At 39.8% G+C, this 15,121-nt stretch overlaps 1 protein-coding gene across 2 annotated transcripts; it reads right to left on the reverse strand.

Annotated features, from left to right (window-relative positions):
- Positions 1-244: 244 nt before the first annotated feature.
- CD164 (CD164 molecule) lies at positions 245-14,232 on the reverse strand. Of its 2 annotated transcripts, XM_045865287.2 has the most exons (6): positions 13,933-14,232; positions 11,068-11,151; positions 9,565-9,639; positions 8,174-8,209; positions 4,463-4,519; positions 245-2,795 (listed from the first exon to the last, which is right to left on the reverse strand). In XM_045865287.2, the coding sequence occupies exons 1-6, from the start codon at positions 14,114-14,116 to the stop codon at positions 2,629-2,631; spliced, it is 603 nt and encodes a 200-aa protein (XP_045721243.1). In that variant the 5' UTR covers positions 14,117-14,232; the 3' UTR covers positions 245-2,628. The 2 variants fall into 2 exon arrangements, with proteins under 2 accessions (XP_045721243.1, XP_064454044.1); XM_064597974.1 differs by lacking the exon at positions 4,463-4,519.
- Between the last annotated feature and the right edge of the window lie 889 nt (positions 14,233-15,121).

Raw genomic sequence — 15,121 nt, forward strand, 5'->3', positions numbered from 1 at the left:
GAGAACAATGTGAGTGAGAAGACAATGGACCGACATCACTAAAGTGCTGAAAGCACTAAGCACTGCAAGTTTCTAAAGCTCTGTCCTCCACTGATGAATGCTTATCTTACTATCTGCTGGTCTTGGAGAGCAATAAAAAGAGAGTAGACAACCCACCCCCAAACAGACTGGTAAGGTAAATTCAACTAACATTAAATTTCATAATCAAAATGCAAAAATACTTCAGTTAATAAAAAAGAACAGATTAATTAATAAACATGTAGATTTATTTTAAATCAGTTTGGTACATGATACAGATTGGTTTTGCAGTTTTTAATGAACCGAAAGAGAAATTTCTAAATACAGCAGCGTCTGCCTGTGCAACAAATATCTGTAAGGTAAATTAGGTGTTTTGATAGAACTGCATCCACATGAACAAATCAAGAGAAACATCTGAAAAGGTTTCTATATACCTTCTGGATTAAAAAAAAAAAAAAAAACCCAAATGGCTCAAGATACTAAAGGCAGGGACGGGGGGCGGGGGGGAAGGCCATGAGTTCTGTTTTAAGAAGTCTTATTGCAAAATCTAACTAGTTTCATATTACGGTTTTGTTGTCAGAGCAGTATTCAAAATTACAGAAGAGAAGAGGAGAAGCTTCATCAGCTACATTTTCACAAAAATTGCTGTATGTATTGACGTTTATGTGTGACAAGATAAATGATAATTATATACCACTGTAGCTAAATTTTGCCACTTTGGGAGAAATGGAGATTCCGTATATTTTCAAATGATTCTTGGATCTCACAGCACTCACTAAAAACTAACAGCCATGGCACCATAATAAAAATTTTTGTGAGGTTCCTAGAACTGATACCAGAATATTACTAATGAAAACACAAAAATGTGAGGTAAACCTACCTTTTCCCAAAAACCTTTGAAGCCAGAGATTTTAAACAATTAAGGCACTTGAAAACATTAAGTGTATGTACAAATGTGCAAGTAAAACAAACTTTAGCTGTACCAGCAGTAACAAAGAAACAGTAAATCTTCATTTTAAGAACCTTGAATATAATCATATCTAACTGCAAGGAATTCTGGCTTATGAAATGGACCAAAGCAACTTGTCAGTTCCTACTACAAAATATTGAAAACCAAGTGCTAAACTCAGCCTCTATAGGCTAAAGAAACTAAAAAAACTTTAATGACCTAGAAAAGCAAAAGGTTTTTAAAAAACTAATGAAAACCTCTGAACTAATCCAATATGTCAAAGGCAGGGGAGAAGTATCCCTCTAAAACTAAAAAAACTAGTGCTTCCTAAGAAAACTAAAAAAAAAATTAAAGTCTGCATGCTTATTATACTACGGGAATTGAAACTAAGAACAAAGGATGGGAGAGAGGAGAAACAAAGAAGAGAAAGCACAATGTGTCTATCCAGGCAATCATTAAAAATCTACATTAATCCAATCAACCGAAAATCCTTAGCTTTTCTGAAATTACACTGGTCACATTTCTGGTCTCAAAACTTAAAATGATTGTCTCATTCAAGAGTTAGTAAATGACTCTAAAACAACTGATTTCCTTCTTGCCTCATTAAAAAAGTTACTTTTCAAGGAAACCTGGTGAAAATCCTTTCAAGGTACAACAGTGTTAGGATACTTCCTGAAGTACAAAGGAAAATGTAAGTACATCAACTTCATACTTTTTAACAGCCTAAGAAAAATGGTGGGAAGTACAATATATGAAGGCTTTCAACTCTGTAGAACATCCTTTAGCTTAACTTGCTCAGGTCTGAAATAAAATAGTTAAGTTTTCAATTAAATACTAACAGTATGGTATCTACTAAAAGCAGGTTTGCTACAGCTTGTCAACAGTTACATCATTAGACCAAACTTTACCTGCCTTAATGTGTAAAGAACAAATCACAAACATCTGAAGTTACAGTCTACCTTTCAGTCTGTCTTTTAAGGCACTGTTCTTTATTTTCTCAATGATTTAAGGTGCTTTACAAGTATGAGCAATAACCTGCTATTTGTTAACGGTTTGTACCCTATTTGTTTCTTTAAATCTGGAATGTAATTCCCTGTGTGGCATCTTATTTCTAATGTAGAAAAAATAACTGTCATCAAGCACAAAATGTCACTCTAAGGATACTAAATTTATAGATTTATTCCACTTTTGAAAGGACAGCCAAAAGTCCACCCGATTGATGCTCATTTGGCACTTTCTTCTCAATTCTGGTCACTAAACTACATCCTGAGATAGGATGACAATAATGCAGCTTTCAGGCTTTAAAATGACTAAATTTAAACTGCCAAAAGAGTCATGAGGTTGTCCGTGCAGGACGATGCTTCCCCTCACTTACAGAATTACATTTGGTACGTCAAGAAGAGATAACATAATCCCACAGCAGCAGCCATTTAAAATAAAAGAAGACAGCCACAAGGATTCATGCAGAGTATTTGAAATATTCCTGTTGAGCAAAATGATTTAAGTGACTTTTCTTCGAGGACGATGCTCCCAAGTATCCTATATGCATCCTTTGAACATGTAAAGATCCTGGAATAGCGTCTTCCCTGTGGGACATCTTGAAAGAGAATATTTTGGTTTCAGTGAGTTACACACCAGTCCTTGTTAATTTAATGGGTCTGTTACAGAGTGTGGTAGTTTCGTTCTTTCGATTTGCAGAATTTATAGAGAAAGAAGATTACAGCCTGCACACCCAAGATGAGGACGATTCCTCCAATGAAACTGGCTGCATCAAAGGTAGACTTGCGCCCAGGTTGGGAAGTTGGACTTAAAGTGGTATTAGTTGTACCTGTTAAATAAGAAGGAAAAAATAACAAGACTTAGTAAGTCCTATGATCCTCTGATCCTCTACCCATAATTTCAAGACCCACCTGAGCTTCTACTTTGACTTTGCCATGAGTTAAATTCTATAAAGTATTTGCTCTTGAGTCAAGTCTTTACAACTAGAATTTATCCCATTTACTCCATCCAGTGATATCAAGTGGTCAACGCTGCCATAGAAATTCAAATATGGAAATGACAGAAAAAGATTCTCCTGGTACATAAATTATGCCCTGAGAACGTGTCAAGCACTTAAAAACTTTGCAATTTCTTCAGATAACATATTGTTAATCGTTACAGTAAATATTAATATTTGCGTTGGAAATTCATATAACTTTTGACTTTTACTAAATATACACAAGGTAAGCAAAAATTCAGTTGCAATTTTTCAAAGTACAAAAATTATCTTAAGTATCTGCAATTTATGATTTCAACAAACAAAAGAACTTGTTATTAAAGGTATCGTAAATCTTACTCGAAAATTTTGTATTATGAGCATTACCAAACCATATGGAATAAAAGCACAAAAGTTTGAGTTCCCTTTTCAGGGAATAAAATGTTTTAAGAGGAAACAGAACATAAATTTCTTTTTAGGGAGTAGAAGGTTTCAAGTCGAGCACCATCCATTTTAATAAAAAGCAATTTCATATTTAAAATAAATTTTTTGTTGTTGTTAAATAGAGTTTCAAATGAACACTGGTCCTGGTGGCTGTTTAATAAGCTGGACAGCTTTAAATTTTTTTTTTTTTAAATATTTATTTATTTATTTGTCAGAGAGAGACAGCAATCGAGAGAGAGCACAAGCAGGGGGAGCGGCAGGCGGGCAGAGGCAGAAGCAGGTTCCCCGCTGAGCAAGGAGCCCGATGTGGGGCTCGATCCCAGGACCTAAGCCAAAGGCAGATGCTTAACCGACTGAGCCACCCAGGCGCCCCAAGCTTTAAAATTAATTACAACCGTTCTGTAATTCTTCTTGCGAAAACAAAATGGTTTCCCTGAATCTAAGAAAGGTAGCACAAGAATAAGCCAAAAGAATTTAAAAAACAAAACACCAGTATTTTAAATAGGGATAGAGAGAAGGATTCGTAACCTGTGTATCTGCAATGTCCTATGGCGTCACCTAAATATTTAGTTTACATCAACTCATTCATTAGTAGACAATTACTTTTCACATGCACTTTTAAGAGTTACAAAGGAATGTACAGAAATAGTGAGAAATAGGGCTGAGGTGCACATCTGCGGTGATCTTGGCTTTTTAGACCTTTCTCAGCAAAAAGGATGGCTCTACTCTCTTCACTCCAATCGCCATGATCTAACACAGCACACAACTAATCCCTAACAGTCATCAGTATTTATCAGTTGTAAGAAATGAGATCTCACCTACAAGTTGTAGTAAAAGGGTTTTAGAAAAACACTATCCCTTAACTCTCCTGTGTCTTGCCAAATGCGGCTACACATTAAAAAATGAGGACTCGCGGCCAACCTACCATTACTGCATTAAAAGCCTACTATCTTGGTCCTGCAAATGTCTGGTTCACAACCATTCATGACAGCAAAGGGAAAATGGGGGCAAAAACAGCACGAGGCAAGGCTGCACCCCCACCCTACCCCACGGTTTGTTTAAAACACCCTCGTTACCTGATGTAGTAGCTGTGGGGGCGGCTGTAGAAGAGGCAGGCAGGGTGGTGGTTTGGGCTGCAATACAAACAAAACTTACTGAAAACGTCCATTTCCAAACCTCCCAGGACCTAGTCATTTGTCTTTTTAAAATAATGCTGCCAACTTCAACATGCTTTCCATTTTTTAAAGAATGAAGGCCAAATTTCAGGTGGTGGTTCACTAACACATCTACATAGCCAGACTACTAGCCTTTAAATTACACTTTTGAAAACACAAAGCAATCATAAAATTCTATGTTAACATCTATGTATATATCTAAGTAGGATATCTATGTATACATCTGGATAAAGTTTGCAAAAAGATACACAGGAGGGCAAGAATCAGTGTTTAGGTGAGGGAACTATAGGGTTTTTTTTTACGCTTCTATGACAAAAACTATTAACTTAAAAAGTCGCGGTAAGAAACAAGCGTGGCTCAGGATTTCTCAAGTAGGTATCAAGGTTGGCTTATGTTCTTCACTTCAAGGGGCTGGCAGACCTTCTTAAAGGGGCAGACAGGAAGTATTTTAGGCTCTGTGCGGTGCGTAGTGCAAAAGCAGCCAAGGACAATGTGCAAATGAACAGGCATCATTCTGTTCCAATAAAATTTTATTTTAAGAACAGGTCCCCTGGGGCCACAGATCCCCCAATTTAAATTATCTGATGATGCCTGTAAAGAAAATGAACTCCTGTGAGAAGAATTAATTTGAATGCAAACACACTTTAGGAACCAAAGCACTGTAGTAACAGACTTCTGTTAGTACTGATGCTACCAACAGATTCTAGTCAATGATATGTTAACAATACTGATGGGATTACATGTTTGTATCCTTTTCTCTCACTATGAGCACCGCCGCACACATTCTCCCTACCCTGCTCTTGGATGGACAATTAGGTCATCTCTCATTTCTCCATACTATAAACACCTGGCAGGGAAATATCTGATCTCATCTCTGATAGGGCTGATTCTTAAACTGAATTCCTAGATTAAAGGGTCTGATTATTTTCAGATTTTTAATCCCTTAAAAGTTGCTGCAAAAAAATAACACTTTACAAACTAAACAAGCATATATTCTTTTCAGTCTTAAAATACTTATTAAATTTTGTCTGACAATGGTAGGGAAACAAGTTTGCAAATTTGCCTTTTGATTCTTACTACCAGCCCTATGAACACCGCACAGACTAATTCTTTTTTTTGTAAATAGGCAAAACATTTACACACTTTTACTTTTGACCAAAGTATTACTTTGACAAAATTTTCAAGATTACGCAATATTTAGGGAATGTATCTCTATTGACCTACAGTATGTTCCTTTCATAAAAATAATAATAATTCAGCAGTTACAAAAGCTGCTATTGGTGATGGATAATTTTAAAAATACAGTAAATTAAGTAATCCCATCACTCAGAGTAACATGTTACTTCCTGCCGGCCATTTCTCTAGGCATTTATGTAACAAAAAAATTTAAAAAGTAGAACTTAATGGTTTGTCTTCCACTTAATATATTATGAACATTTCCCACTATATTTCTGACATAATCTAGGCATTCTATTGTAAGAGATTATTTATCAGTATTTTTATTTATAATATTTATCAGTACTAACAGAAGACTATTATAATTAACCCCAATGAGCACCTTTCTACATAAATCAGATTCTCCTTGCATCACTGCTTTAAATAATCCCTTAATTTCTCACTTGCTCTCTTTCAGCAGTAGCCATGGAAAGAGACCATATCAAGGTTTGTTTTTCAACCGCTAATTGCCACTCAACAGATGCATTTTCTATAAGCAAGCCTTGGCTTCCTTCCACTTACAGAATGAAAGAGAGAAAACAAGAGACTCCATGGTACTTCGCTGGAGAACCCAGTGTGGATCAAGCATGAAAACTACATCAAGGTTCATGGAGAAGAAATTAAAAGTGAACCCACAGTGGTTTTGAAGAAACTGTTTCTCCCCTTTCCCCTTTTCGGTTCACATCCCACCTTCTGGAAATTAATTTTCTCTCAACATCTCTGCTTTCATCAATCTTTAACATCCTCCTAGTCAGTGACTTCTAATGGGTGCTATGTAGCACTGGGTACTCTCCAAAAGTTCTGAAGCGTTTGCCCATTTCTATGGCACGAATATTTCCACCGTAATTCAAGCTACCAACACAGTATCACTGGCTGGCTGCCAAAACCTGCTATGAGCTAGCTCACCACTGCCCAAGTCTTTCAAAATGAGTTCTGGTCCTTGCTACAGCATCTGACCACTTTTTCCTCTGAAAAACTACACCTAAAACACACACACACAGTTTCCTGGACACACCTGTCTGCCCCTCCCTACTCAGCTTCCTCTCTGGTCCTCTTCTCAACCCTCAGACATTACCGTTCCCTGGAGTTTGGTCTCTCTACAAGCTGCGCCCAGTGGACAGTCCTGCCGACACTGATCAGCTCACCTGCACTCTCAGCTGAGAGTCTGCCATCACCTCCAAGTCCTGTCCCTCCTACTTCCTAAGTCTATTTGCATACATCTGCCACTCTTCCCCTATTAGTTCTCCAGAATTCCCACCACGGGTTATCTACTCTAATCTCCCTGTGTTCACTCTTGTCTCCTGTTCCAATCTGTCCTTCCAATCTGACTCTTGACCTGTTGACTGTCCAGCTCAACCATTCCTCACCGTGCACTTCCAAATGCAATTCCCTGACCTCACTATACTCTTTCACATCTCCTTCACATGTACTGACCGCCTTGCTCCACTGGAAGCTCTCAGGTTTTACCAGGGTCATTTCAAGATTCAGTCAACATCTCCAGGAAGCTGTCACCATATTTGCCATATTACTCCATATACACACCTTCCTACAAATGTCTGCGCTTACTTACTTACTTACAAAATGCCGTCTTCTGTTTCCAATCCCTATCATCCGGCCTACCTACTACTTGTCCTGGAGTAGTTGTTTTTTAATGATTTATTCCTCATATCACTTTGGTAAAGATTTTTAAGAGGAGAAATTATCTAATCCCGTCGAAGGGGTAGTGAAAACTTTCCAGCTGTTGTTGGAAATGAAAAGCGTATCTTTCTGAAAAGCAATCAATATTCAGTCTTAAAATAATCCTATCCTCTGACCTAAGAATGCTGTTTGAATCAATCCCATCAAGGATAACAGCAAATATTTCCCTGTAGGACATCTGCTACATGGAGAAGGAAAGACAACCTAACCATCCAACCAAGTGCAGGATAGTGAAGTGTATACAACAGTATAAGAGAGAAAACAATCCAAATGTGCATGGGTATATTATCCAAGTACATAAGTACATCTATTGAGAGATACACTCAGAGAAGACTGGGAGAATCTTATCACTGAAGACATTCTGGGGTACCTCTGGATGATGGGAATTACAGGGAAGTTTAATTTCCTGTAGGCTTCTGTATTTCCCAAGATCTTCAACAAATCCACAAAAAGCAGTTTGTGGACTCAAAGTCCAAAGATATGGCAAATCCTCCCCTATTCAATAACTGTGAGTTGCTGGAGTTCTGTGCCAGTGGCACGAACAGTTCATACTAATGTGATCACTGTGGTCCAAGACCAAATACATCTACTAAGTTTTTAAATTACAGTAACAACTTTTAGGTATTTAATTACTAAAAAGTCCATCAAGAGACCTTACAAATCGTGAAAAGGGGGAAAGAGTCAATTATCTTGTATTACCTGTAGAATTCGTTGGCATCAGAGTGGGCTCAGGTGCTATTGAAAACAAACAAACGTTAAGTCAAAGCAATCTAAAATATCACAATCTATTACGCTATTTTTCAAATTGCAGTCATTTGAATACCCCTTTTCCAACGTTTACATTTAAGTACCACCTTGTGGAGGAGACGGACAGTCGCTCTAACCAATATTGCTCTCCCCTTCTTCAGAAATAGAAGCACCGATCTGTAGTTGAATTTCCCTCCCCCCGGGGGAAAGACAAACATTTCTTAGCCTCCCCTGTAGGTAGGTAGCCCAGTATAACTTCTAGAAAGCATCTGTAGGTAGATACGGGCCTCTTTCCTCTTCCTGTTGGCAGGAAAACCAATTTGATGGCTGGAACATGAGCAGTCACCTCAGAGAGTAAGGTCAAAGATATTTTTGAGCAATGACAGTAAACAGCCTGGGTCCCTCCTGGATGTAGAGTGCTACAGAGTCCAAACTAATTCTGATACATCATCAAATTAAGTAGAATTACTTACTCAATTTTTCTCTAAAGTAGTATCTTTTAAAAGGTTTTACTTAATCTTATTTCTAAGCAATTATTTTCATGAAACCACAGGTTTGGTATAATTATTCTTTTCTGACACACACATTAAAATAGATACTAAAAATCTTTGTTCTTTTACCACCTAAACCAAATTATATGAACTCTGTTACAAAGAGGATAACTGACTCACACTAATGAAATTCTGTTATGAAGTTCAAGTTCAGACTAATTTACTAAAAGTAAATTGTTACAGGTAGTCTTTCAAGGTTACTGACACACTCCAGTAAACTCTTTTGCTCTATTTATTATTTATGCATCAAATTAAGAAGTTTGACTTCCCTGTCCATTTGTAATCTTGTTAGAAAAACCAGTTGTTTCATCTAGGAATTTTAACTATTTCCTGAGCAAAGAGTTAAGGTTAAAGAGTAACCAATTTCTTCAAATTAAAGTACAAAAATGAGAAAACAGATGAATACAGAAAAGATTCAACCAAAACACAAACTATGCTAGAGATTGTGATAATCACCAGCACCATAATCAGGAAAAGGGCCAGAACAAGATTGTCCAGTCCAGTAAAATGCAAATAAAGAAAGGATCTGAACTACAGTGAGTTTCCAGAAGAGTTAAAAAAAAAGTAGAGGCGGCATCTATACCTAGAGCATTCCACAGTATACCCAGATCACTAAACTAAGCTTCAAAGCACTGTCCTTCTAGATCAGTATGAATATGCTATTTCTACCCAAATTTCTAACAAGATGAGAACTATGGAAATGGCAAACCAATTACTGAAAGAAGACTTCCTGAGGCAAAGATCTTCCTCCCCTCTTGGCCAATTTCCCCAGCAGCCAATGTGAATACTTACCAGAACAGAACTGTGTACCATTCACCACCTGGCAGTCACTAACCGTTGTATTATGTGAACAGTAGCTTTTCTCTGCTATGGGGGGGGGAAAGACACAGAGCACCAATCATTTGTTTATATTATCTTTTGACTTTGTTACTAAGCTCCAGAATTGCTTCCAAAAATCAAACTCAGGCATAAACACTTTAGAAGTCCACAGACCAAGAAAATACTGTTATTCTCTTTCCCTCGTTGATTAAGAAATATTACATAGGATCCCTGCAAATATTCTTCTAAACTCCACATGAATACATAGAACAGATAAATCAGGAACACTTAGATCAGAGAATTGTGGCATGACTACTATATAGCAAAGGCTGCTAGAATCCACAAGACGGCTGAATCATAGGGAGCAGTCAGGATCTAATAAAGGCTTAGTAACCACAGGAGGTACCCCATTAGCAGCGGTAGGACCTCTGTTCCAGATCTCTGCTTTCTATACTTTCTAAAACTGCTTTCCTGATGGTCAAACTTGTAGCAAGAGTAAAGGAGACCCTTCCCCAGCATATCCTACAGTAGGGCATTCAAGCCCCCAAACATACCAACTCTGCCATACACAAGGGGGGAGGGAGGGTACACTCTTAAATTCCATTTTATGACATAAAAAAAAAGGTGACTCTTACACAATAAAAATTTTAATCCCAAATTAAGCTAATACCTTAATTTTAAAAGAAGTTTTTAAACTTTGTTATGAAGTGATATAATGCCCAGAACTCTTAGATTTTTTTAACGAATAAAGAAGCTTAATATATAGCTTCGGCTTTTTACATATGTGTGTGTGTGTCTATATATACATACACACACATACACACACACACCAGATGAATTGTTTTACTAATAAGAAAAAAAAGTAACTACCTTACATTAAGAAAACAGAATATGCTGTAATCCCAGGGTTCTAACAAAAACCTTACTACCATTTCAAAGTATCTCCAACTAGCTCTTTATCCTTCAAATTAAAGGTTAATTTTAAAATTGAACAAAAACACCAACTCTCTTTCCATCTCATTCTTCTCCCATATCTAAGTATCCAACTAAGTTTTATAAGGTCTCTGTATTTCATCTAGCAGGACACATGCAGAAGATGAATGCCTCCTTTTTCCGGGAAACTGTTTTTAGGGGAAAATTTCACAACTTTCTTTCACAGCTGATTTCAGTGTACTTGTCCACTTAATCTTCCAAAGCTTTAAAATCTCTCTTCCTTCAAAACCTACTGAACCGTAATTATCAAGTCTAAGAAATTAAAGGGCTGGGGACAGAATGGGAGACGAGAGATTTTAGGGGAAATGTTAAGCAATAGGAACTTTAAAGGAAAAGTACTTGTTTTTCAAAATAAATAGTACATAATATACCTAATTTTCTTAATAATTTTTAAGTGTTTAGGAATACCCTGTAGAATATCTTAAAATGTTATAACAAAACAGTTTCCATTCTCAAAATTAAAGCAATCCCAAAGGTTCTTACCTTTACAGTCTATCCAAAAGCATGGAGGAGTATCAAGGCTAACATTCAAACAGGAAACACAGCTGTTGTGGTTTTCACAGATTTCTGGTGGGGAGGGGCATATAAAACCAATCAATTGATACCTCACTTTGAGTTTGTACAACTTACCTTTTTTAAACAAAAGTGAGCATTACGTACAGTACCAGACTTACTGATTCAGAAAAATGGTAAAATGTTGTAGTCCATCAACAGATGAATGGATTAAAAAATGTGTTCTACATTTTGCAATAGAATAGTATTCAACCATAAGAAAAGGAAATCCTGCCATACACTACAACATGGATGAGCCTTAAGGACATTATGCTAAGTCAGACATTCAAAGAAGGACAAATACTGCATGATTCCACCTATATTAAGTACCTAAAACTGTCAAACTCAGAAGCAGAAAAGTAGAATGATGGCTGCTAGAGGGAGGGGAAATGGAGATTTGCTCCTCAAGCAGGGTATAGTTTCAAGTAGGATGAAAAGTTCTGGAGATCTTCCATATAATACTGTATTTTCAGTTAATAATGTACAGTACACTTAAAAATTTGTTAGGATGGTAGATCTCATGTTATGTGTTTTTAACCGCAACACAAAAACACTTCATAAATTGGCTAAGAAATTCCAATCATTATAAATGACTGCTGAAGCTGAAATAAACTCAAGAGAAAGGGAAGAAAAAACCCCCACAAACTACTGGGAATGCTCAGTACCTATCTAAACAACCCTTTTTTATAGGGCAACTATTTCACACACTCAGGGTTTCTTGAGCCATTTTAAATCATCCTTAAAAAATAAAAATATTGGAGAAAAGGCTATGTTATAAGGCCAACACTACACACAGGGAAATCACTGCCCCAAAACATCAGCTAAGACACTGAAATTTTTAATAGTAATAAAGATTTGTTACAGATTGAACCCAAATTTGGATGATGCCCATTCTGAAAACCCCAGAGATTTGTAATTCATGAATGATCCGCTCTTTCCAGGGTCCTCCGTGACTGTGACTGGAGAATAAGAGACAATAAGATCTGGAAGTGGCTACATTCATGTACATACAGTTTAACAAATTAGCAGGGTCTTTGTCAATAATTTAGGCCAAATGGCTACAAAAGTCTAGACTAGGGCTCTATCCATCTTCCTGGAAGCTAGATGCCTCCAAAAAACATTCACATTTGCTTTCCTTATGCCAAAAAAACAACCAAAAAAACCCGTTCTGCGCAGAGGCCATGCATTTCAATATTTTATCACCAGAATTTATCAGGGACTGGGACATATATAATACCCTTGAGTAAGGGGTTCACAAAGTAGAAAATAAGTTCTGCAGAGGTTTGTGTACTGATATAAAATGCTAGTTGTCTAAAATCTTTTGTGCCTGATGACTAATGTCTGAAGAGCAGAGCCAATGTTATTTACAATGAACTAAACTTGCTACCTTTCATTTTAGGCTGCAGCTTAATCCAACTGCTACTTACATTAAACAAATCATCTCCTTTGTATGACTTTCAATTACAAAAGAGCAATTAACTTGGGTATCTCCAAGCTTCACTTTGGAAAAACAAACACTCCAAAACTACAATCTGGGAAGAAACTGCCAAATAAGCCGAAAACAAAACATACTGTGCTCTATCATCTTAAAAACAGTGCAGTTAGAATGTCCAGTACTGTACTGCAATGTACTTTCCTCATTTAACAATTTTTGAATTTCACTATTACATCTTTCTGAATGTTAATTATACATTTTATTAAACTTCTATAAAACACAAAAACCAAAGGAAGACACTCAAAACAGTATGATCAGCCGGGGTGGGGGGCAAGGTAAAAATTCTGACACTTCAGCAATTCTTCAGTCAAGATGCCAGTTACTCCTTACTCGATATTAACTATTGGTAATAACCAATCACACTAGATTTCAGATTTTAAATATCTAGGGTTCTTTTTCACCTCAAATTTATCTTCCCCTCTCTCTTGTGCTGTCACGGCATTGCCAATTTCTGCTTTAAGATTCAGTGTACGACTCAACCAGTACCCAGAACGACTGCAGAGCTTAATAAAGGGTGTGTTCCTGATCGGGTTTTAAAAAATCGACAGACCTGGGTTCCAATCCCAGCTTCACAATCAACTAAACCTACGTTCCCGGCAGTAACTTTATCTCCATATTCCTCCTAGATTTCACCACCTATCTTCCAGTTTAGTCTCAAATACCAAAAAGAATATATGAAGCATCGGGTACACGAATGGGGTCCTTTTCTTCCTTTGCACAAAGCAAGTTTAAAGTTTTAATTAATCAAATGCCCAAACCTCAAGTACACCCCACATCTATCCGCAAAATCAAAATAGATCGCAGGCAACTTATTTTCTCAGACCCAAGTCTGAGACACTGGCGAGCATTAACGTCTTCAGTTTCTTTCCCTCTTCTGCCAAGTCCCGGAGAAGCCCTCTTTCGGAGACAGGACCTGGGTGGGCAAATGACTAACCCCAAAGAGAGGGAGTTGGACCTGATCGCCAACTTTGGAGGCGAGTCGCCTCGCCCACGATCAACCCCACTGCCGCCACCGCGGGAGGAAGCCACGTCCCCTCTTCCCCAACTGAAGTGAGACTGGGGATTACGAGGCACTTTTTAAAAGCACCTCGGCGTGGGACACTTCGGGGTGGCCAAGAGCCCAACGGCCACCGAGGCTCGGCCGCCCCTGCTCCCCGGGTCGCTCCCCCACCCCCGTCACTCCGATCCCGGCCCCGGCGAGACTCGGACGGGCCGCCATGTTGCTGGAGCACGGCCCGTCCCGGCCCCGGCCCCGCGCGGCGGGCGGGCGAGTACAGGAAGCCCGTTGGGCCGCCGCCCACCTTGTGCTGGAACGGTGACCGGCGCAAGAGTCGTCACCGTCGTCGGAACTGTCTTGGTGGTGGTCGATAAAGTCGTGACCACGGTCACGTTCGGGGCCGGGGAGGGGCTCTGAGCCGCGGTCAGCACACAGAGCGCCGCCAGGCAGGCGGCGGCCCAAGGCAGCTGGCGAGAGAGCCCCAACATCACGTCCTCCGCGCTGGCGTTCGGGCGAAAGCTGCGGCGCACTCCGCTCCGGCCGTCTCTCTGCCTCCTGCGGCACCGCCTCGGAGAGTCTGGCCCCCCACGAGAGCGCGCCCGGGTCACGTGAGGGGCCCCCTCCCCGGCCACGGCGTGCGGGGGGCGGGCCGCGGACGATACCAACTGCACTCCTACGGGAGGGGGAACAGGGACCTCGAGAGGAAATCGAGGGAGGCTGTCCCTCGCAGCGACTGAAATGTAGCGAAGAAGCTCGCCAGGCGCAGTGACCTCTTTCCTTTTCCCTCAGATTACCACCCAAGATGCAGCTGGGCTGTTCTAGTTCCTGCGATAGGGAAAGCTCCCACCCTGGCTTGGATGGAACAACCTACATGAGGTGGCGCTCGGCGTACCCGGGAGGGAGGCCGTAAATCCGCGGCCCCACGTGACTTTCCGGGTTTCGCCTGCCGGACCGAGTCGGGTGGCTGATGGTCACGGTGGGGTGCGGTTGGAGCTAGCCCGTGAATTAAGTTTGTGGTGTGCTCCCGTATTCCGAAGGTGCTTGCAGAGATCGTTAGTAGGACCCGCGCTTCTCTCCCTTGAATTTTTGTGGAAGTGCCCCTGTGTTGGGTTCCCGCAGGGAAATGAAGAAGCCACGTGGTTGAGTTTCTGCCCCGCCGCCCACCTAGTGTGAGCGGCCAAAGCAGCGACAGCGCTCTCCAGCCTTCCAGCCAGAGCTGTACGCCGTCTGCCTCTATCCCACTTTCCCAACCTGTCTTTTCCGAATTTCTTGCTATTTCAGTCAGCGGTAGCAGCAGTCAACGCCACCACTACAGAGAACCAGAGACGAGCTGGGTTGGAAATGCATCTGGTCCGCTCCCACCCCCACTTTACAGGTGAGGAAACCGAGACTCAGGAAAAGTGACTTGACCGAAACACGATGCTTGACATCAGGACTGAATTTTGAAATGCCCGTTAATGTTCTGTCACTGCTTAGGCTTTTAGGGAAGGTGA

This window comes from Mirounga angustirostris, unplaced genomic scaffold (assembly GCF_029215605.1).
Source record: "Mirounga angustirostris isolate CCGP_5_RB_7025 unplaced genomic scaffold, mMirAng1.0.hap1 SCAF_8, whole genome shotgun sequence".
Classification (NCBI taxonomy): Eukaryota; Metazoa; Chordata; class Mammalia; order Carnivora; family Phocidae; genus Mirounga; species Mirounga angustirostris.